Source organism: Pholis gunnellus (assembly GCF_910591455.1).
Source record: "Pholis gunnellus genome assembly, chromosome: 7".
In the NCBI taxonomy this organism is placed as follows: Eukaryota; Metazoa; Chordata; class Actinopteri; order Perciformes; family Pholidae; genus Pholis; species Pholis gunnellus.
Genome location: NC_136533.1, coordinates 25,724,410 through 25,748,042, shown reverse-complemented (window position 1 = coordinate 25,748,042; position 23,633 = coordinate 25,724,410). Strand labels below are relative to the sequence as shown.

General features: G+C 39.8%; 1 protein-coding gene across 1 annotated transcript; it reads left to right on the top strand.

Annotated features, from left to right (window-relative positions):
* Window positions 1-869: 869 nt before the first annotated feature.
* LOC306698649 (aminopeptidase N-like) lies at window positions 870-23,386 on the top strand. The gene is made up of 21 exons (XM_079163065.1): window positions 870-1,206; window positions 2,584-2,890; window positions 4,505-4,647; window positions 4,901-5,037; window positions 6,051-6,177; window positions 6,915-7,069; window positions 7,450-7,563; window positions 7,654-7,797; window positions 7,966-8,031; window positions 8,485-8,550; window positions 8,676-8,848; window positions 9,179-9,255; window positions 15,509-15,642; window positions 15,756-15,811; window positions 16,090-16,237; window positions 16,354-16,445; window positions 18,209-18,316; window positions 18,437-18,604; window positions 18,716-18,856; window positions 20,941-21,022; window positions 22,935-23,386. The coding sequence occupies exons 1-21, from the start codon at window positions 906-908 to the stop codon at window positions 23,082-23,084; spliced, it is 2,889 nt and encodes a 962-aa protein (XP_079019191.1). The 5' UTR covers window positions 870-905; the 3' UTR covers window positions 23,085-23,386.
* The last annotated feature ends 247 nt before the right edge of the window (window positions 23,387-23,633 follow it).

Genomic DNA, 23,633 nt, shown 5'->3' with positions numbered 1-23,633 from the left:
ATGGCAGGGTATGTTACAGGCTGCGATGTGCACACATGCTGCACATTTGGTGATTTTAGGACAAATGGTTGAGAAGTTATGTGTGTGATATATAAGCCACGCCCCTAAGACGTCTATTGGTCCATATCTTGTAAACGCAAAGAGATATTGAAAAGATTTTAATAACTTTTGATGAAGTAGATCCAATAATGATTCAGAGCAAATTTGGCAGCAATCGGAATCAGCGTGTAGGAGGAGTTTGCAAAAATGTGTTTTTCACAAAATTCAAAATGGCCTGATGTTGTCGGTTGCTCTGGCCCTAATAATAGTTGAAAGTCAACACTAACTGCTACGTAGCAACTAGTAACTCCCCACTCTGATCAATTGCCCCTTCTCTACTTGACCTGTAAGTCGACCGTATTACAAACATCGTCGCAGAAACACCGTTTCCACTTATTTCCAGTCTTAGTGCTAAGCTAAGCTGACCGCTGTTGGCGCCAGCTACATATTTTACATATGAGAATGGTATTAATTTCCTCATTGAACTCTCCGCTAACTGTATTTCCCAAAATGTCAAACTATTGCAGAAAGTTCATTTTAGAAGAACTCTATGAACACATGAAGAGATATTCTTGAAAAACTCTAGTTCTTCCTCTGAAAACCTTATCTTTTCTGATACACTTGCATTTCTGAGCTTTTATTTTTAAGAAGTTAAGAGTAAAATTCAGTAATTATCAGTGTCAAGATATCTGACGGAACCAATTTTGTCATGACAAGGTGAGGCTGATATTTACAATCCCTCTGTTAATGTATCACCTGGTTGAGTGAATGGGAGGGGAGATGCTACCCATGGCTACATATAAAAGTTACACCTTCCACCCTAACATGAACTGTGACAGTGTGGGGCTCCAATACAGGTAGACAACATGGGGAAAGGTTTCTATATCAGTAAAGCTGTTGGGATAGTGGCTATCATCCTGTGTGCAGGGGCCCTGGCTGCGATCATTGCTCTATCTGTTGTTTACTCACAGGAAAAGGCAAAAAATAATAATCAGGTCTCGCCAACGGATGGAGGATCAACATCCAACCCCCCTGTCACACCGTCCCCGTCCAATGAACCTTGGGACAAGTATCGGCTGCCCAAGAGCCTGGTGCCGGACCACTACAATGTCACCTTGTGGCCACGTCTCACTGTAGATGCGACAACTGAACTCTACATCTTTACTGGTAAGATTTTTTACCCATCTCTGATCCTCTGAAACAAAATCACTTTCTTGATACAAATTAGTTTGTCTAGATTTCCCCTCCTCAGTCAACAAGGATTAAAACCAGTAGGAGTTTGAAGGCATTTCTTTGAGAGGAAAAGGGATGGCAATAAAGACTGATAAACTGCTGTCGCTCGGCAGGTAGAGCAGGTCGTCTTACATAATCAGAAGATCGGTGGTTTGATCCCCGGCTTTACCAGTGAATGATTAGAATCTGATCTGCAGGTGGCACCTTGTATGTCAGCTATTAATGTAAAGTCCATTAAGTGGTTGGAAGAATATAAAGACACTTATATAAGACCGATATGTCACAGCTTTAAGAGGGTACATGTGAAAGAAAACAAGACATGAAGAAAAAACACACCCTCTGCTTGCTGGATAACCGTGTAAAGAGGTTTAAACATCCTAAATAATGGTGTTTACATGTACACAGGCTTTACATTTGGGGTTAGACAATATCAAATAGACTCATGAACTTCAAAAGAGATTGGATCGAGGTTGTTTCATACCACTTTTAACAACATATTTAGACCCTGCTTCTCTCAATGTCCATTCTAAAAGGAGAGCATAGAAGTCAAAATTCCCTTTCAGCTTGACAGTTCAATCTTGATCTTAGAAAGAGCAGTGGATTACATTGTGTGGTCATTTAGTGTATATACAGTGTATATATATATATACTTTACATTGTATTGCTGTCCTGCAAAGAAATTCCAAAACATCAACTTGTCATGAACTGAGAAAAGACATTCCTGTTTTTAAGCTTTGTGTGTTTTTGTTAGGGGTTTTCAACAGTTTATTTAGCTCAAGAAGTAGAAGAATTGTCTCAACCCAAAAAGGAAACCTTCAAAAAAAGTCAAAATTTATATTTGGAGATGGTTTTCACTGGAAAGTGACATCAGCTTTATTCTAATTTGATATGCAGGGGTCATTGTTTCTGAACTTGGAGGCTGGGTGGTTGCAAGATAGATCTGAGGGGAAGCACAATCAACAGGATAAGAAAGCATTAAAAACATTCCTCTAAGCTTTGTTTTTTCTTTGTAAATTACTGGATATCTTTTACCTCTTTGAGATTTTGATGCCTTTTCAAATAAAACAACTCATAACCAACTCACTTACATGCTGAGGGTTTCAGAGTGGACATGACTTTGTTTTGATCAGTCACAAGGCTGAAAAGTTTGGAAACCACTCTTCAAAGTGACCCAAATTGCACACAAAGATGATATCAAGAAATTAAAGCTTGGATTCTGATTTTCCAATTTCCAACAACTTGAACATTTTAATTTGAGTTTGGCTTTTTATTACTGCTGATCACAGTTAACGTTATTTCATGTTGTTTTAGGTGATTCCAGTGTGGAGTTTGAGTGTGTTGAGGAGACTGACCTGATTCTTATCCACTCCAATAAGCTGAACTACACCAAATTGGAGAATAACCACTTGGCGATGCTCACATCAGTCAATAGTGGGGTCAAAGCTCCCTCAATCAAGTACTCTTGGCTCCAGGATGTGACTCAGTACCTGGTCCTACAGCTGGATGGTAATCTGATTAAGGACCACAGGTACCACCTCGTCACACAATTTACCGGAGAGCTGGCTGATGACCTAGGAGGCTTCTATAGAAGTGAATACATGGAGGATGGCGTGAAAAAGTAAGTATTTGGTGTCCGATGATACACACAACTTGGAAAAAAGTGAGACTGAGAAGTTTCGGAACATGCACTAACCAGCAATGACCAATAAGAAGTTCTTAAGAAGAAGTTAAGTTCACAAATGAGAAAACATGAACAAAAGCGGTGCAAACGATTTTTTAGCTTAGCCAGCATTGACTTGAGGACAGCAATGCCCCGCTTGCAATGTATAGGCTTTAGCCAGCAATGGCTAATGGTCAGGAGTGACCTGAATAGGAACAGTTTGAGCTTAGACTACGTGGCTAGTGTACTGGAATGACAGGCATGAAATTATGTCGATGTGGCTCAGCTGTAAGTCTCCGTTACATCCCACTTTTAATGGATCCTACTTCACTCTTAAGACATTGAAGGGATTTAACCAATAGAGGACAGGGTTAGGGTTACGACAGATGTGAGGACTTGGCTGAAAGCTATGAATAGTAGTTATCGAGAACAACGCAAGAAAATAACGAATTAATGGATAAGTAGAATACACCAACAGGAGGCCATCTTGCGATGGAATTACAATGCCAAATCAAGCCAGGGTGTAAAATTGGGCTGGGCTAATGGCCCATGCCCCACTTCTTACCCACCTACTCCTGATGGCCTTGATCAGCACATATCTTTGAACTCTGCCTATTTATGTATTTATTTCTTTGCCATTAAGAGGAGAGGGCGGAGAGTGATATACTGGAGAGGAAAGGGGAGAGAAAGAGGGGATGACATTCATCCAAGGGCCCTGATTTGATTTGAACCAGGGCTGCTGATGTAAGTCTTAGCCTTTGTGCATGGGGTGCTCTACCATGTGAGCCATCTGGGCGACAGAGCTTCAAGCTGCGCGGGGTTAAACCCTTGGTATTGGCAGCAGGGTTCCTCGAAAGTTAAGGGAATTCTTGTCCTTACGACTGGCACAATGTCGACGTGAAGTTATCCGTTCTCTTCTTCGGGATCCAAAAAAACAAGACAGTCTATTGTTCGTCCAGCAAAGTTAAGACTATCACCTAGGGTTTTGTTTAAAAGCAACAAACGTTGTGCGCACCTCTTATCATGCGAATCGAATCACGTGGGATAGCGATGAGTTGGTGGTGACGCTGTTTTTTATAGATGCTGTGACGCCAGGCCATAGGACAGGAAATCCGCTGCGGTGCCTATGGCCCTCGTCCAATGAGCTCTCAGTGTTGAGTTTTGGATGAAAATTCACACGTAGGTGGGACTTAATGTCCCATTGGGGTTGGTGTGAATCTTAACTCAAATCAGGCTGCTGACTATCCTGTAGGCATATGTAGCTCCCTTTGTTCAGACTACATGGTCCCAACAGTAGTAAAGGTAGATAGACAATCATATTTAAAAAGAGACAGCAGCAAGATGATAGGCTAATGATTTGATTATTTCGTTGTGCTGTTGGATAGAGGAGACCAGCTGATCTAAACAGCTGATATCATAATTGACAGCCCCGCAATTATGAGTGAGCATGAGCGAGAAGTGAATGGCAGATGTATGAGAAATAAACTATACTCTTGCATGCCTAAGCCCATAGTCTTCCTGACTGACTTTGTTTCTTTAAACATCAAATTTCATTTGTTTATCTCCTGTCAGGGTTGTTGCTACTACTCAGATGCAGCCAACAGATGCCAGGAAGGCTTTCCCCTGTTTTGATGAGCCAGCTATGAAAGCTATTTTCTACATCACGTTGATCCACGACCATGGAACTGTAGCCTTGTCCAATGGCGAAGTGAAAGGTAAGTTGCACTGTAATAGTTTTTGGACAGGATTATTTAACAATTTCTGACAAAATCAATGGAATATATGACACCGCTGGTCCTTTTGTTTGTGGATGTAACATAATTCTTCGGGTGGTTTAAGACTGTGGACAGCAGGGTGTGTTAGAGTGACATGTTATAGGAAAAAATAAATTCAAACTAAGTTAAAGTGATTACAAATGAATAAAGTAATAAACATGTTGGCCTATTCAATTTAATTTCTCTTCTACAGAATCAAGCAATTTCCCCATTGAGGGTCACAATGTGCAGAAGACAATATTTGAGCCAACTGAGAAAATGTCCACCTACCTGTTGGCGTTCATTGTCAGTGACTTTGCCTTCATCAATAATACCATTGATGGAGTTTTGGTAAGAGACTTTAACTTTGAATTTCACCTAATTGATCATGTTCTGCGTGATCTGCACAATACCACCACAATATCGGGTTAGATCATTTTTCCTGGACTAGTTATCGATTTAAAATATTTGTTATCAATAGACCACCAAGATTACAGATGTTTCTACAATTTTTTATGAAACTGGAAAATAAATTGTATTTGTTGCACCCTAATAGTTGGTCTCCATTAATTAGTAACATGAGCAGTGTAATACCCCGATAATTGCAGCAACTCTCCAGCCCACCTTTTTAAAAATGTGAACCACACCCCCAGTCTGCTACTCGACAGGCACTGTACCAGACCTCCATGTGACAATGAAGGGGTTTTTCTGCCAAAAGAGCGCAACAATGTCCAGAGCATTCAGCATTTCAGGTTCAAAGCTCTGGACATTATTGTTTGGGGTCAGGAGTTCCTCAAAGTGCTTTCCACAACCCAAAAATGTCCCCTGTCCAGGTCTGCAGTTCTCCCATTCTGAGTCGGCTTATGGTTTGCCAGAATTTTCATGAGGCCAACCAAAAGTCCTTCCCCATATTCTCCCCAGGCTCCTCCCACACCCAGGTTTTTGCTTTGGCCACTGCTGCAGTTGCAGACCTTCTGGCAAACCAGTAGGTCTGCTGCTTCCGGAAACCCAGGGGCCAGCCAAGCCCTAAAGGCCTCTTTCTTCAGCTTGATGGCCTTCTTCACCACTGGTGTCCACTATCAGGTTCTTAGGTTGCCGCCACAGCAGGCACCAACAACCTTCCGACCACATGTCCTAGCAGCCGCTTAGCTCACTCGGATTCCATAACCCCAGCTTTCCCCGGAATCTACCAAAAATGGTTTCACAGGTGGGAGTTGAAGACCTTGCAGACAAGGGCCTCAGTCAGATAGTATTGTTGATCTTATGCAATCAATGAGGTGACAGGTACATTCAAACTAACAACAATGTGCATAATGAGACTGGTTAATATGTTTTATTGTGTGTATTATGTGATGTGGTTTTAGATTCGCATCTTCGCCAGGAAGCCTGCTATTGCTGCTGGTCAAGGAGAGTATGCCCTTAACAAAACTGGACCCATCCTTAAGTTCTTTGAGAAGTATTACAACTCCAGCTACCCTCTGCCAAAGTCCGGTATGTCCACCACACATGATGATATCAGGCAATGATCAATAACCTCTTTTTTCATGTAACTTTGTTAAATGTATGCTATCAAATTTGTTTCCTGGACCCTTTTTAGCTTTTGCTGTATTACGTATGCACAGTACACCTACCAAGGTATTAATTTATGTGACATTTAATCCAAATACGATTTAACTGTACCATTTCCTCAGTGGTCAGTAGTTATTGCAATCATGTTTAGTATCATTGTGTGCGTTTTTGTGGTCAACCTCAGAAACCTCTTTTTGTAGCCATTGGCTGCCACTTCCAATAAAACAGTAGTGCCAGTCATTCCGAACACCATATACAATGCTATTGCTTCATCTGTTCTGTTGTCATCGATGCAAGACGTATGTGCTTATTTCAAGGATTGATTTTGCCTTTCAGTTTTGACATTGAAGACAGAGCTTTGGCAAGAAGATCTGAGAAGATTACATACAGTATCAATTACTAAGAGATAGAACTTGATAACTTGAATGTTATACAGTCCTTCATGACAGTTGTAATCTTTTGTCATCCAATCTTTGTTGTCCAACTCATACAGTACAGTCCCTAATTTTGTTACATTGTTACACATTTCTAATTCTGGGAAGTCCTCCCTCCAGATCACATGTTTAATTAAACACTGGTGCAGTTAGAACTTATTTAGTCAACTTAAAAGCATTAACTCCACAGGTAATCAACCACTAATAATATCTTGTATAATGCAGATCAGATAGCTCTACCAGACTTTAATGCTGGAGCCATGGAGAACTGGGGTCTGATCACATACAGAGAGACAGCACTGCTCTACGATGAAGCGTATTCCTCCAACTCCAACAAGCAAAGGATTGCGACCATCATCGCTCATGAACTGGCTCACATGGTTTGCATTTAACACTGGAAACTGTATCACTTCACAATGTCTATTGAATCTTGCACAACAGAGCCAGTTCTTGACAAATTGCAAAATAGCTGAAGCTGAATTCAGAAAAAGCAAGCTATAAAGGAATTACAACCAGCACTGCAATCCGCCATTCGTTGGAATGATTTTCTTCAAACGTGGCATGAGAACATCCCAATCAAATAGTCAGTAACTCCGATTAAGTAAGCCAACTCACCAGACAAGTTTTCAAAACTTCATTTTTTGGATTATAGTGACTCTGTCCAACTCACAAGTCTACAGGTCTGGGAACTCATGTCTTATTTATTTTCAATTCTTTCTTGGCATAGCATTCACACCTTTTCTCTTTGCTGTCCCTTTAGTGGTTTGGTAATCTGGTGACCCTGAAGTGGTGGAATGACTTGTGGCTGAATGAAGGCTTTGCATCCTATGTTGAGTACCTGGGAGCAAACGAGGCTGAACCCGACTGGAAAGTGGTAAGAATTTCCTTCCCACCTCATGGACTCAAGAATGGTGACATTGATCGGTGGAGTCTTGGCCTTACTGTCTTATTTGTCTCATAATAGAAAGACCTAATCGTGATCAGTGACGTCCACAGGGTGTTTGCCGTCGATGCTCTGGCCTCTTCTCACCCCCTGTCCTCTAGAGAAGAGGACATCCAGAAACCTGCACAGATCAGTGAGCTGTTCGATGCTATCTCATACAGCAAGGTACCCTCATACACTCGAGCCTTAACAGCAGCAGAACACTTTGTCCATCTCTGATCCTAACATCAAACCATTTAGGTTATGCATTTAATTAATCTCATAGATAACCATAGATAAATCTATCCTTCAATGATGTTTAAAAGCATTTGAAATGTGTTTGCTCATTCTCAGGGAGCATCTGTTCTGAGGATGTTGTCGGACTTCCTAACTGAAGAAGTCTTCACAATGGGACTACGGGTATGGACTTCATGGAGACATACAATCCAATATTTACCTGAAAAAATCCCTCATGCTACTGTGAAGCGTATTCCCCTTTTGTTTGACACAGTATAGAATCTGTTCTGTATGCACCCTTGACAGGGTTTGAGTAGACGTGGTCTTGACAAATACATTTTCTATTAGAAACATGGTAGTGTGCAAAAAATCTGAAAAGGCAAGTTATTACGGAATTTCAACCACCACGGTCCCGCCCAGTCAGTGGGGTGATTTGCTTCAAACGTGGCTTGAAAACATAACCATCAAGCTGTCAGTAATTGTAATTCAGTCAAACAACTCACCTCAAAAGTATTCATTTCTGAATGAAAAAAATATATAATTTGAAATGCTGTGTAAGCAGCAAAGCTTTCAGGTGAAGCAATCAGAAACAACACCAAGGTAAAAATAACACATTTTTCTCTGTCCAACCTGCAGACCTACCTCGGTGAATTTGCGTTTGGGAATGCAGTCTACACAGACCTATTGAATCATCTGCAGATGGCATGTTCATCTCTATAGACTATCAAGTTTTGAATATTAAGCTAATGTGTTAACCAAAAGGATAAGTACCTGCAAACCTTGTGTTGGCTGTTACTTCATTTTTTCTTGTTTGTCTGCTTCCACAGGCTGTTATTGCTAATGGCACTCAACTTCCTGACACTGTCCAGAATATCATGAACACATGGGTGCTGCAGATGGGCTTTCCTGTGGTTACCATAAATACCAAGACTGGGGTTGTGTCCCAGGAGCACTTTCTCTTGGATCCAGAGTCGGAAGTCACTGCTGTATCTCCCTTTAAGTATGTACACTGCCTGTCTTCCATACTTCCCTTCCACTTTACGAATGAATTAGGTATTTCTTGTCTTTTTCTTGCTGCTATATACCATTACATCTACAGTATAGGACAATTCAATTTGCTATAGTTTGCTGCTACTCCTGATTATATTACTAAACTAGTATTACCGCTAAATGTATAGTATCTTCAATACTATTATAAATTCTAGTATTGTCCCAAAAAATTATGTAACTTGTTGATAAAAGGTGATAGAGTCCAGTTTTTGAAAGGCAAAGATTTTTGTTTTTGAAATATCTATATGTAGATGAAATGAAACATTTTTTTGTCCTACAGCTATGAATGGATTGTTCCAATCAAGTGGATGAAAACTGGAGTTATCCAGGAACCACAATGGCTGACGGATAAATCAGGTAAGATGTACAGACACCACAATAACATGGTGCTTTTGTGCTGACAAATGAATAGATTTCTGCTGACATAGTTGATGGTCAAGAAGAGTCAGATTTAAGGACTTTAGAAACACCCTTTTCTCTATTTGACTGATTCAACTATCAGTCAAAATAATGCAATGCACCAGTAGAAACACAACACTAAGCACCAGACAGAGAATAGGGTAAATCCATAAAAAGAACTACCTACATAACCTAGCCAAGCCTAACAAGAAAAACAAACCTTAAACACAACCACGAAAATGAGTGGGTGGGCCAAGTTATTTTTCATGACTGTATTGTATCTATGTATTTCACAAATATGTTTTTTAAATGCAGATCCAGAAATAACATTAAAAAAAAGTGTATTATTGACTGTAAGGTGCAGCAATATACTCGCTATATAGCTTTTAATCTAAATCAGCCTATTGGGACTTCAGCAAGCCGAGGGGCACTGTCGAGGTGCTCTTGAGCAAGGCATTGAACTCCTAACTGCTTGGAGTGCCGACTGGCAGCCCCATCGCCATCCACAACTACTGGATGTCGGCATGTAATGAAAAATAAAGTACTCCCTCTATTAAGCTGACGGTTTTATCCAAAACGACTTACAAGAATTGCATTCACCTGTGTGGATACAACCCAAAAATGAAAGAATCATGCAAATACATCAAATTTGTCAAACAAGCTGAACGTCAAGTGCTACATTTAGAAGCAATACAAGATTGAGAAAAAGTTGTTTTTTAAAGGACAAATTAGTTTTCAGTCTGCAACAGAGTGCAACAGTCAGGATCGGCAGTAGCAGGGTGTAATTGACGGACTAGGGTATATGGATTGACACCTGTATGTAGGATGTGCCTGAGCATTTTACAGCATGGTGAGCAAGTACCAGCATCTTGAATTGGATTCAAACAGTCACTGGTAAACAGTGCAGGGTGTGCAGGAGCAGTGTAGTGGGGTACACCTGCAAATTACAGTGGTCTAGAAGACAAGAGCCTGAACCAGAACCTGTGCACCCCCAAAGTAAGAAATTAATATGAGATGGAGAATGAATCTGCAGAAGTGGTTTAATTTGGAGAGGAGAGAACAAAGGAGAGGAGAGAGGTAAATGAATGAGTGAAAGACAGAATGAGCAATGAGGGTTATGTAAAACTAAGGAGAAAAATAATTCAGAGAAGAGATTAGTCATTTGATAATTACAGTAATTAGTCATGCATGCGTGTGTGTGTGTGTGCGTGTGTGTGTGTGTGCCTGTCGGGTGGGCGCTGTGAAGAATGTGTTTTTCTTTGTTCTGCCTCGTATGTTCTGCGTGCACAAGCATGAACATATAAAAACGCAACATGAGAGCATATCCCTTTATGTTTCCTCTCTCCAGAGTAAACGTGTGTACAATAATGCGCCAGATTAGATTAGATTAGAAAGAAATCCTCACTGCGGGACTAATAAAGGATTATCTTATCTTATCTTAATGTAACTGCAAGACCCTGTGGCAAAGCCAGCTACACAACAATATCACACCAGTGAAGCTCAGTGAAACACTCAATCAATACATGTACAAAAGCAAATTTTATAGTTTAGATTATACTCGTCATGGTGAAGCCGGCACCAGGGGCATCCAACAAAAATGTAGGTAATGCACGTCATGTCCGAAGGCTCTGCAAGTGGTCATGACACTTGGTCGTGGACCTCTGAGTTTTTGTAATTTGGCAAATGCCGTGCGCACAATCAAAACTCTACAGACAAGATTAACACAAATAGTTCACTGATAAAAGCACTGTTAACATTTCAATCAGGAGAGACTTTATTAGATACAACAATAATGTATTACACATGCACAAGAAATGAATAGTGCAAAGTCTTTGGTAATTGGACTCGATCCTGAAGTAAGATAATAGAGGGATAGTCATGCTGAGGTCAGATAAGGCTGCAATCCGATGCTGAATGAGGAGCATGACTGTGATGTTGACTGGAGGTGAATGGGGTCGAAGAGGGTCAGATCTGATTATGCTGAAATGACAACTGACAGCAGCAGAGAAGAGAATATTTTCACAATTTGACAGCAACGATGTGATTGGATTAGGTAAACCGTTCAGAATCTGGTTGGTTAACTTTAAGTGAATGCCCACAATTAGTTGATAGCATTGTCACAGGGAGAGAGAGACTGAGAGATTATGACTGGAAGAGAGTCTTCCTGACTAAACTTCCGAAACTTAAGATAAGATAAACTTTATTGTCCCGAAGGAAATATGTCTTGGAAACATACAGTGTCTGCTGTTAAAAAAATACAAATGACATATTGCATACATACATTACATACACAGACTGTCGCCAGTCCACATGCACACACACACAGTACCTACAGTACATGCACAGACTGCCACCAGCCAACAAATACATTTCACACTGCCCATCATACAACACAACTGTAGTGTATAGTTAAGATAAAAATAAAAATCGGCGTTACAGGGGTTGGGCTCTGGCTAGCTTGCCATTTAGGGCTTTGATGGACAGGGGGACAAAGGAGTTCTTCAAAGCGGTTGAGCTGCACTGGAGGACTCTGAAGAACTTGTTAGGGTGAGCTTGCATGAGTTGACGTTAAAAAGAGTTTAAGAGGGGTCAAATTAACCATAGCAAAGGGTAGGATAGGATCTCGATGGACTACAGAACAGGATATGGGGGGTATATCCTGTATCGATAGGCCGTAGAACAGGATAATGCGGGTCTAGATAGAACACAGTAAAGTATGGTGCGATCTTAACAGATCACGAAAATGATAGCGGAGGTCTTGATAGGCCGCAAAAAAGGATAGTTGGGCGTCATGTTAGACCGCAGAACAGAATAGTTGGTGGTCACGTTACACCGCAGCAGAGAATAGTTGGGGTCACTTTAGACCGCAGAACAGGATAGTTGGGGTCAAGTTAGACCAGAGAAAAGATAGTAGGAGTCACCTAAGACAGGATAAAGGAGAAGACAGTAACATTATAACAGGGATGAGAATACGGTCCAGTTAGACCAGGTCATGTTCAACCAGGAAATGAGAAAAGCGGCCCTTCTTGACCAGGTCACGTTAGACCAGGAAATGAGAATATTGGTCACTTTAGACCAGGTCCCATCAGACCAGGGAAATGGAAAACGTTCATATTAGACCAGCAAAATGAGACAACGGACACTTTAGACTAGGTCACGTTAGACTGGGAGATTGAGAAACAGTCTGTTAGACCAGCAAATTAAGAACATGGTCACTTTAGACCAGAGGATAGTGTGAGTCAGTCTGGAGAAGTAGCTTTAATGATAATATAAGGAACATTTTGCATGAAAGAGATAATGCTATCCCATGCTATGAGACAAATGAAATTATGCCAATAATGCAAGAAACAACATGAAAATGACACAACCATGCATGACTTACTGGACATTTTTTAAGGCTTTAAGGAGCTTTGATTTACAAGTATTGAGTTGATTTCGGGTGGATGTCGAAGGTGAAGGCAGACCAACGTCCCATTTGTTGCAGGGATGTAGATGAGATGCCTTGGTCTGCAGCCGAAGTAGCAGCCCCAATACTAAAAGAATGCTAATGCTGAGGTGATCAATTGCTTTTTTTGTGAGGTTTAACTCTAAATGACAGTTATCCTTAATTTAGTCAAAGGAAGATTACCTGGTGTTAGAAATAAGGAGAAATGGAGCAAGTAGTAGATCTTGAACGTAGGTAGTTAATTATTCATTTAAAGGTAAAAAGAGTCTGTACAAGCAACAATTACAGAGCACGCATCTAGGCATACAATGACTAGGATGAAAGGCTAGATCGGAAAATGTCACGTCTTTATTTGGGTTAAAGGATTTAGAAGATGTGTTAATTCATCATATCTGAGCAAAGCATAGAAGGCTAATAGAAAAACAGAATTGAGCAGGTAATCAATGTAAGGGGAAAAACGCCTGCTCTGAGTTTTGTCAGCATCCTATGCAAATAAAAAGGGCAATAGGCTGTCTGCTTTCAATAACTGGGGATAAGCTTAAGCAATACTTTTAAGCAATAATTTGATGGCCGAATTAGCAAACGAACTTGATGAAGAAGGATTGTAACATCTAATATTAAATTGAATTCCGGCAATCAAACTGTGCATATGGAGGTTTAAAATGCAAAACTCAATGCAGTAGTGAATTGAAGTAAATGTAAATGAAGACACACACGACGTTGAGATGGCCAAGGAGAGAGAGAGTAAAGCTTGTTTAATCTGCGCTCGGTGCCATAGCGCATAGCAACATCTCACGATTTCTGAGCATGAATGGAGCCGTTTATACTGTATGCGCTGTTATTCTGTGAAGAATAAAAGACGAGTGCAGTAGCCCAGAGATATGACCATAGACTGTAGGTATAACTGGTAAAAGTCATAAACCAATCTCCACAGTGACGAGAAGGGATTGTAATTATCTGTACACTCATATCTCATATTCATTCACTTTATTACCTTTGGCAAGCTCTGTAAAGAAAGAAGTCAAGTATAAAATGAAACAAAGGTTGAATATCCTGTAAACTATTTAATTTGGCTGCAAAATATTTTACTCAAATTAATTATTAACAAATCCTGCTTCAAAAGCATCTTAAAACAAATTGGCCTATTTGTATAGTCCCCAGTCATGTTAATAGTATTTTATCAGGGAATTATTTCTGATAGTAATCTTATCGCAATCGCAAGTTGACTTAACTGCTTCTAAGTTATGTTTATTTCCACGCAGTATGATTTGTAATCTCGCGGATGCGTTCCAATTTCACGACTGGAAGGGATGCTTTCATATTGATTAATTCTAGAGTGATGCCCCAGAACTCCAGACAGGTTTCTGGACCCATGGTTTGTCATCTGTCAGGGGAAGCAGAGGGAGTGGAAACAAAGCTTCAGTTTAAGTAGTGAGGAGCCTGAACTATCATGTGGAGCTGATTTAGTATGACGGATAGTTGCCGCATGGAGTCCAAGGTGGCGTTGATGGTAACTGATGATGTAGTAGGAGCTGCAGTGTTTACTAGGGATTGAAGACGAGCAACGATGGTCTTGATGGAGCTAACCAGTGACTGCAGGGTGGAGGCTTGATTCTCACTTGCTCTCACGTGGGCAACGATAACCTCACGATAACCTCACGAGATTGAGGTAGCCGCAGTTTTTAGAGCCAGGCGCCGTATTTGCTGTCCACCGACTGCATGACCCAGGGCATGATGGGAAATGCCTGGCTGTCGCCATATCAAAGTGCTGATTGGCTCTTAGTTTTGACAACAAACACCACATTTTTTAGAAAATCATATTTTTCTGTGTAATTGGAATACTTAATGTTGATTGTTGGTTGATTGTCAAAATCAATGTAATTAACCCAATGACAAGAACAAACTCACAACAACCAGTCACATAAATTCATATGACAACAAAGCAACAAATCAATCCAGGAAACCTGCAGCGGATCCACACATTCCACCACACACTCAAGAGCACGGGCCATTCAAATATTATTCATAAAAACGACACGATGGACAAATTAACAGTAGTAACACTACTGCAGATGTCAAAAAACAAACGCAGTTCACTTACTAAATGCTGTTCACTTAAAGATAAAGTCCATCCTCCTTTCTTTGTTAACAAAGAGTTTAATACCGCGGTTGTACAGAACATCGGTTCAGTTCCAGTAAGAGGTCCTTCTCAAAAAATTATTAAATTATAGAATAGCTATAACTCTGTGACTCTGTTTAGGCCAGCAGACAAGGCTTTGCTGGCCCTGACTGCCCACCACTGCTAAACACATATTCTTGTGTGATTGATAATAATAATGCTTATTTATACAACACATATCAAAACGAGCAGCAAAGTGTTTCACAGGCAGACATAAAAGAACAAAAGATATAACATAATGCAGATACACGCACATTCATAAACATATATTTACAAATCCGAACAAGGTCTGGAAACTACAAGTAGCCTACAGATCACATCTAACAGGATATAACTGTTTCTTTGTCTTCCTGTGTATTCTTCGAAGGCAGCTGAAAACTGTCCAATTTGACGGCAGTTTCTTTTTAACATCCCCGGCTGCTGCCGCCTGCTCTCATCCACTTTCCAGGCGAGGTGCAGTTCATCTTGAACAAGCCTATTGAATCGATGAGCGAGAATTCTTGGAAACTGAGTTCAATGGCTCAGTCACCAATTTGAGTGCTAAGTGCCAACAACGATAATGACTCCAACCTCTTTTTCTTCTCTAGCCACAAATAATGAGATGAAGTTATCAGGGGCTGACTGGGTTCTGGCCAACCTCGACGTGGTGGGTTACTACAGAGTCAACTATGACCCGGACAACTGGAACAGACTCGTAGATAATCTGAGTAACAATCATAAGGTATATTTTAGGTTAACTTAGAAAAATGTGTGATCTCTGCTTTCCTATGAACATGATTCTTGATCTGAGTTGTTGTAGTAGTATTGACAGCGATAATGCTCTTGTTTTTTAAGCTTATTCCAGTTATCAACAGAGCTCAGTTGGTGGATGATGCCTTCAACCTAGCCAGGTAAGTCCTGTTACTATATGAGAATACATAGATAGTATCAGTAATTAAGAGAATGATCATCTGCAGTACTGAGATGTAGAAAAAAGAAATCTAAATTATTTGTTACCTTCAGTAAAGCAGAAAGACTTATATTTGTTTGTTTTGAAATTTTATTGTTTGAATTGTGCAAATAAATAAATATTATTAGACTTTTAAAGATGGTCCAAGCAAAAACACCATTTAACACTATGTCAATTTTGGATATCCCATTCATTTCTACAATTTTGTAACCCCAAAAGAGCAAAGATCATCCCTACAGTACTGGCCCTTGAGACCACCCAGTACCTGAACAAGGAGAGAGATTATATGCCCTGGGAGTCAGCCCTGAATAACCTGGACTTCTTCTACCTTATGTTTGACCGCAGCGAGGTTTATGGTCCCATGCAGGTGTGCTTAAAAATCATCAAAATCAAAAGAGCAAAAACACAAATTAATTACTTCTATGATACCAATTTTCATTGAATTATAAAATGTCCTTAGCTCTGTCTTGCTTTTTTTTTTAGAATTATCTGAGGAAACAGGTCACCCCTCTGTTTGAATACTACAAGAGCATGACTCTCGACTGGAGCAAAGTACCTGATGGACACATGGACCAGTGAGTATTGGAAAACACATGGGCATTTACTGTTCCGGAGATCATACTTCTTAAGAGAGGCACTAACAAAATATGACATTTGCAAACTAGCAAGTTAAACATTAAAGAACAGCATTAGAGGTTGCAGCAACATTGAAGATCTCCTGCTCTTGAGCAACCATATCTGTAGTTCACTTCAGATGTACAGTTATGCAGTTATATACAGTTTATTTCTGGGTAGGAACAGGCCAGTTACCCATGCTACTTGGGTGCATTGGATTTCCAAACCATGTTAGCATAACTTTAGTAACATTAGTCCCTTGTCAAATCTATCTGGCTGTAAACTATTCTATTCTGAACTTGCAAGCATTCACAGGCTAGCATTACCACTGACTAGTGTTGTTTACTTTTAGTAGTTAATGTTAACAACAACTATCTAACTATCAGGTGCGAGGAGTGGTGGATGGGTAAAAAAAACACAGGTTCACTTTAACACTTTAACTTTGACACTTTGCACGGAGTATATAGACTTCTGCCGCTTCACGTGTCTTCTTGTTGCTGTGCACCGACTAAATGTGTCCCCGGCGCAACATTGGACGTAACAATAGTTCCTATCACATATAAAACCAAACAAAAATCCATCTTCATAAAAACAAGTTGTACAAATAATAATATATAAACAAGCATCTTAAAGCTACTGCAGATGTAAAAACAACAGCAGTTCACTTACCAAAGCTGCTGTTCACTATTTAAAGACAAAGTCCTCCTTTCTTTGTTAATAAAGAGTTTAATCTCATGGTTGTTCAGTACATCCGTGTGTTTTAGTTCCAGTAAGAAGTCCTTCTTGATTCATGGACGCCAATGAAGACAGTCGAGCCTCCCCAGTTGTATTTCTTGAACATGTTTTAATGCGTTTGAGGGCTGAAAATGTCCGCTCCACAGAGGCAGCAGATATTGGGATTTTCACCGCCCAACATGTCACGCTAGCTCACTGACCAATCACGTATGGCTAGGCCAGCTAGAAGGCTCTGACACATCAAAGAATACGCCCTACATGTCAAACTAAAGATCTGATTGGTTGAACACTATGACAATCAACAATATCGTCCCCATTCACTTAAACTGCAAAGGGATTCACTTGTGAGTCTGAAGGCCTCCGGGCAGATTTTCTTAACCTAGAGACAACATAGGGGCTGAATCTGATTGGATAAAAGCTCTCCTTAAAACAAGCTGTGCTGGAAACAGAGCAATTGAGGAAGACAGAAGCTGTCCAATGAGATAATAAGCTAATGTAAAGAATATTTAGAATACATGTAGTGTATTTATGAAAAATAATTAAATTATAAAATAGCTATAACTTTGTGATTCTGTCCAGGCCAGCAGAGAAGGCCTTGCTGGCCCTGACAGCCCACCACTGCTTAGTAGTGACATGAGTCTTTAGTCACTTGGTAGTGACGTTAGTCGTTAGGCACAGCCTTTTCCTAAACCAAACTAAGTTGTTTTGTTGCCTGGACCTAACTTCCTGTTAAGATGGAAGTTTATTTATAAAGGACTATACATGTAACTAACGTATATTGACACGCCGTAATGTTGAAAATGTACACGAGAGGGGTACCTAGTGCTTTGATCTCCCATACCAAGAGGCACTGACCAAGCCTCAGTATTTGATGAGTTGGGAGTGAGAATGTGTTGCAATTGCTAGTATTCTTGCTCCCTGTATTTGATGAATGCTTATTCAACCTTACTCTGTCCCTGTGCATCATCCTTGTTTCTCCGTCCTGCAGGTATAACCAGGTGAATGCTATCAGCCTGGCTTGCAGGACAGGCCTTGAGGAATGCCAAACTCTGTCCAAGACATGGTTCAATCAATGGATGAACACTAATAAAAACCAGTGAGTGTATTCTCTCCCATTATGAGACATATTGTAGTTTCACTGATTTAATGATTCTTAACTGTATTTTTAGAGCATCTTTCTGTGCATCAAATATGTTGTACTGTCATCTTGTTTCAGGATCCACCCCAACCTGCGCTCCACTGTGTACTGTAATGCCATTGCAGCAGGTGGCGCTAAAGAGTGGGAGTTTGCTTGGTCACAGTTTGATAATGCCACCATTGCTATTGAAGCTGACAAACTCCGCTCTGCCCTGGCCTGCACGAAGCAACCCTGGCTGCTCAACAGGTCTGCTCACAGACAGCTTGTTAATACTGGTATACAGTGTACAACAGCGTATAACTGACAGTTAGTGACTAGTACACACATATATACTCTATTCTACTTTTACCCTTTCAGGTATCTGGAGTACACTCTGGATCCAGATATGATCCGAAAGCAGGATGCCACCTCCACCATTGTTTACATTGCTAACAATGTGGTTGGACAGTCTCTGGCGTGGGACTTTGTCAGGGCTCGATGGTCATACATTTTCACGGAGTGAGTACAACGCAATACTTTTCTGTTGCAAACATCACTTTATTCCCATGAAACATATCAGTGCATCAGTTTGTTAGTCAAGCCTGCTAAGCATTAAAAATTGGCCATGTGTCAATTTTAATGGTGCTAAAATAGGCTTAATGGTTCTGAGTAAAAGGCTGTTTTGAATACGGATAGGATAAATGATGTGTTAGGTAACATGTCTCTTTGACCTATTCACATGCCCAACTGAAGCACAGTCACATAATAAAAGATCAACTGTCACATAATCACTTAACAGCAGGTAGGCAGTTTTACATTCAGGTTTATTATCAGTGATAGCTTTTATTGACCAAGCATACTCAGTGTAATTCAAGCTCTGCCTCAGATAACCTTTGTTCTTCACTCCTCATAAACCACGCAGGCCCCCCCCCCACAGACCATAATACGGGTGCTTGTGTAATTTCCCTACGGCTGAATTAAGTTAGGAGTTTCAGTGGAAGTAGATCTTTGTGCCTGTTTTTTGCCAAACATAACTAGTGCAACAACTAGTTATCTTTGGTTATAGAATATCTATAATTAGATGTTCAAAGATCCTCTATTCTAATTGTACACACAAAAACTAAGCATTTTTAATGGATTGAGATAAAGTTATTTGGTCTCAGGCAGCCCTTTGGGACTGCCCTGAAGAAACATGATCATACTGGAATTACTTTTGTTTCAGTTGGTGCACTTGGAATTACTCCATGCAAACATGGCAAACTAAAAAAAGGCCATTGAAGCATATTGCAGCATTTTTTCAAAATTGTATTTGAAGAATATCAGCTTTTACCATCACTCAGAAGATCGATTGATCCCACAGGCTTGGTTAAACAGGTTAAAGAAATCTTTTGTTTCTCAGTCTGTCAAACTATTGAATCAGAGTTTGTAAGTAGGCTTCAGCGTACCTGGGCCGAACACTAAATGTAAAAGAGAGCTATGAAATTGATTGCACAGCATTCACTTTTTGTAACGTCTGACGTGATATAAGTTTGTAATATGGTTTTGTTGTTTAGTTAAATGTTGTGTTTTATATTTATGGGAAACAGTGTACTCTTGGGACGTAAGAAAATATTCTGATAATAAAGTTAAATCACACTGTAAGGAAGCACAATCCATGTAATAAAGAAGTGTCCTTTTTGTTGTAACATAGTCTTGGTTAATGCTAAATAAATAAGAAATATATATATTTAAAAGACAAAGGTGATACATATTGTAAAGCTTATGTTGTAGGTGTTTGTACACTGGGTGTTACTGTTGGGATAGTCAGTGTTCAGGTACAAGAGTTGATCCTGAGATCATGGACTGTATATAAGAAGTGGATGTAGTCACCGTGACGTCACCCATTGGTTTGTGGACTGTTGTTTTGAAGTTGCTAGTTCAGCAATTTGTCTGTTCACATCCTGGTTTTTGGCCATAGCCATCTTGGTTTTTGATCGTCGCCATATTGGCTATTTGCAACCAGAAGTGACTCGAGAGGGCGTAGCTAAGTACAACAGAACACTGAATAAAACACTTTTAGGGGGCCAAAATTAACTTCCTTAAAAGTTCTTAGCCAAAAACCCGGACAACTCCCACACCAAACAACGCCATGATAGCAACCTGTCAATCAAGATAGCCCCGCCCTAAAGCATCCCCTGCTTTATGGTCTGTTTGACTCTAAATGGACCATCGTTTACTAAATGAACATCATGCTGTATTGAAGAAGACTTGAAACTAGAGATTGAGACCATGAACTCATGTTTACAATGTTTACTGAGGTAATAAATCAAGAGAGAAGTAGAGTCATTTTCTCATAGACTTCTATACAACCAGAGGAGTCGCCCCCTGCTGGTCATTATGTGGACATTAGAGAACTTTAAGACACTTCAGCAGTAACTTCACTTTTCAGAACCGGAGGTTGCTTGAGATGTGTAAGTGTTTTGGTTGCATAGGTAGATTTTGCAAAGATTACATTTCTGAGTTTGGAAAAGTAAATTCAGTATGGAGATATATGTTTCACCAATTGTAAAAGCTGTGATTTGCATACAAATGGACTTAATTATCTGTCATGTCTTGACTCACAGGTATGGTGGTGGATCATTCTCCTTCTCCAACCTCATCAACGGAGTCACCAAGCGCTTTTCCACTGACTTTGAGCTTCAACAGGTTAGATATTCTCTACCTTTTTGTCCACATTGTTTCTTTGAAATGGGTTTGGCCCAATATCATCTAGAATCAAACACATTTTTATTTCTATTTTAAGGGATGTTTCAAGTTTCAATGTCGAGATTGTGGTCTGCCTGGTACATTTTGTTATGTTATACTAGCATATATGTAGATAAAAGCATATGTGACCAATAATCCTGAGTCTCAAGGCACCAGTTTCTAACACGTTAGTGGAATTTCTTTGTTTTATGAGCCGGTCGTTTAGTTCAAGGTCCTAGTTATTTTAAGATCAGTGAAACCCAAAGTTATTTTTTTCAAAATTCAATTGACAATTATAACTCAGCAAACGGAACTAGGCATGGCAGTTCTGTCAGGCTTTGGATCACTCATATTGAAATGATTACATAAAATTTGCATTTAAAACAAAGCTAGGATTTTTTAAATTTCTAAATGTGTGAGCACAGTCTAAATGTGGCCATAGCAAATAATAAAGATAATTATTTACATCAATGAAATTAATATATCAGTAGATATTGATTAAAAACTGCACCAAAATGATGAAAAAGGCCTTAAAGTTACTATTAGAAGTAATTAAACGATGTTACAATACATCTTGGTGAATAGTATTCAATTAAATCAATAAATATATTTAGACATAAATTGATGTTAAACAGGCTTGCTGAGCCATGTGACATCACAGTGCTAATGCTGTGCGGAGCTAGGCCCAGTTACATTAACAGGTCCATGTAGCAAAATGGATTCCTTTGTTAGCTTGAGATCCCATCGATGGTGGAGGAGCCAGACTGGAAGAAGTTTAGGTTCTGATGTGAAAAGACGCAATCCTTTCTGTGCTGCATTTAAACGAAATGAAAACAGATACGTTTTCGGGAAAAGTCCCGAGGATGGAAAAGTTTGAAAACTCCGGGTTTACCTCCTAGTGTGGACGGGCGTAAACACATGAGTTTGGAAACCGATGACGTAGCTATTTGATTGGTTCTTAGCAGTCACTGCGTGTCCTTCCCTGATTCGTCACACCATTATAACGGAGGAAGCAGCTGTTATTGGAGCAATTAGCAAGTGGCGTGTCCAGCTGCGTTATCAGCCCTATTGAGCGGACGTTTGAAGACACGGTTTGCGGCTTTGAGAAGGACGACGGACACAAAATGGAAGACTTTCCTTTCCTTATTAATTCTTATTTTGTTCTGCACAACTATCGTGAAGTCACCCATAAACTGTAAAGGAACAAAAGAAGGAATTGCTCTTGAGTACGACAGAGACTTCAGCCACCAAAGAGCTACGAGTGAGAGAACAGACAACAACGAAACCGAGGAAACGAGTGAGACGTGTGTTGGTCAAATTCATTGACCCATAACCTAGTTTCATTTAAAAGTTTTCATTTTAAAGTAAATTTGATGTGTAAGAGAGTGATAGAGTAGGACCTTCAGTGTTGTAACTAAGTCTGAAAAATAAAACTTTCCACGAAATTTGAGTTCATAGTGGAAGATTTTAGAGGAAGATCTTAAGTATCAAGCATGGTTTTTCATTCATTCAAGACTACTCTGTTGTATTTTTTTTAAACTATACAACCAATCTACTTCCTGTTTACACCAGCACCCGCATGCCCAGTGTATGTGAATTGTCATGTGATATTCGTTTTCAGGCTTGCTAGTCTGAAGATTTACTATTTGGAATCCAAGGTGGGCACATATTTTACGTTGCTAAAGCCCCACAGCAGCTTCAGCTATCTGTGCCCCGGTGCAGATTAACACACAGTGAAGCCTCACATGTGTTCCTGTGCACTTTTTGACCCGTGTCACAAACCAGCGTGATCCTGTGTTGTTATTTGCTGCTGACTCACTTCAGAAAGCTGCATCATCAACTCTCACCTGTGCTTGTTTGTTTTTTGTGACAGCTGAAGCAGTTTAAGGCAGACAACAGTGTGGTCGGTTTTGGCTCTGGGACGCTGGCAGTGGATCAGTCCATTGAGAGAACCATCAGCAACATAAAATGGATCACAGAGAACAAGGAGAATGTTCTGAATTGGTTTGATAAAGCCTTGTAGCTCTGTATATACTTGTACGACATGCATTTTAAAGACTTCAACAAAATAAATTAGACCAAAATGTGCTTGCTGAAACTTTGATGTACCTGTTTGGTGAAACTGAAAAAAAGAAAATGATTCCGTGAAAGTAGAGGTACTTAGACAGAGCCAGAGAGGACGTGGGTAAGGATGCTTTTTGTTGTTGTTTGTTTTATACTTTTTTAAATCACATTGTTAAATGTATCTACTTGTGCTCCTGAAATTATACAGTAAAGAGTTTGTGTTATTTCTTTGGGCATACTTTTAAAGCCTTTTTTGTGATTGAGGGTTGTTTTGTAACACTTTCTTGTTATGTCAGGATCAGGAGACTTTGCATGAAAAAAATAATTATATTGTGATCATAACGTGATTATTTTATGTATCTATGTCATTAAGGGTAAAAACACATAACATTATTAAACATAATTAAGATATTACTATTTGGCCATCGTTAATATTAGCTGAAACAAACATAAAAATGCATTTCCTTTTAATTTGACCTTCCTCTGTATTTAATATTGAGTACCTTAT

What these genes read in the sequence shown, in the direction of transcription:
- LOC306698649 (XM_079163065.1), top strand. Translation starts at nt 906, where the DNA reads ATGGGGAAAGGTTTCTATATCAGTAAAGCTGTTGGGATAGTGGCTATC. An exon ending in CTACCCTCTGCCAAAGTCCG is followed by an intron (nt 6,178 to 6,914) that starts GTATGTCCACCA and finishes TGTATAATGCAG; the next exon opens with ATCAGATAGCTCTACCAGAC. An exon ending in ATCTGAGTAACAATCATAAG is followed by an intron (nt 15,643 to 15,755) that starts GTATATTTTAGG and finishes TTGTTTTTTAAG; the next exon opens with CTTATTCCAGTTATCAACAG.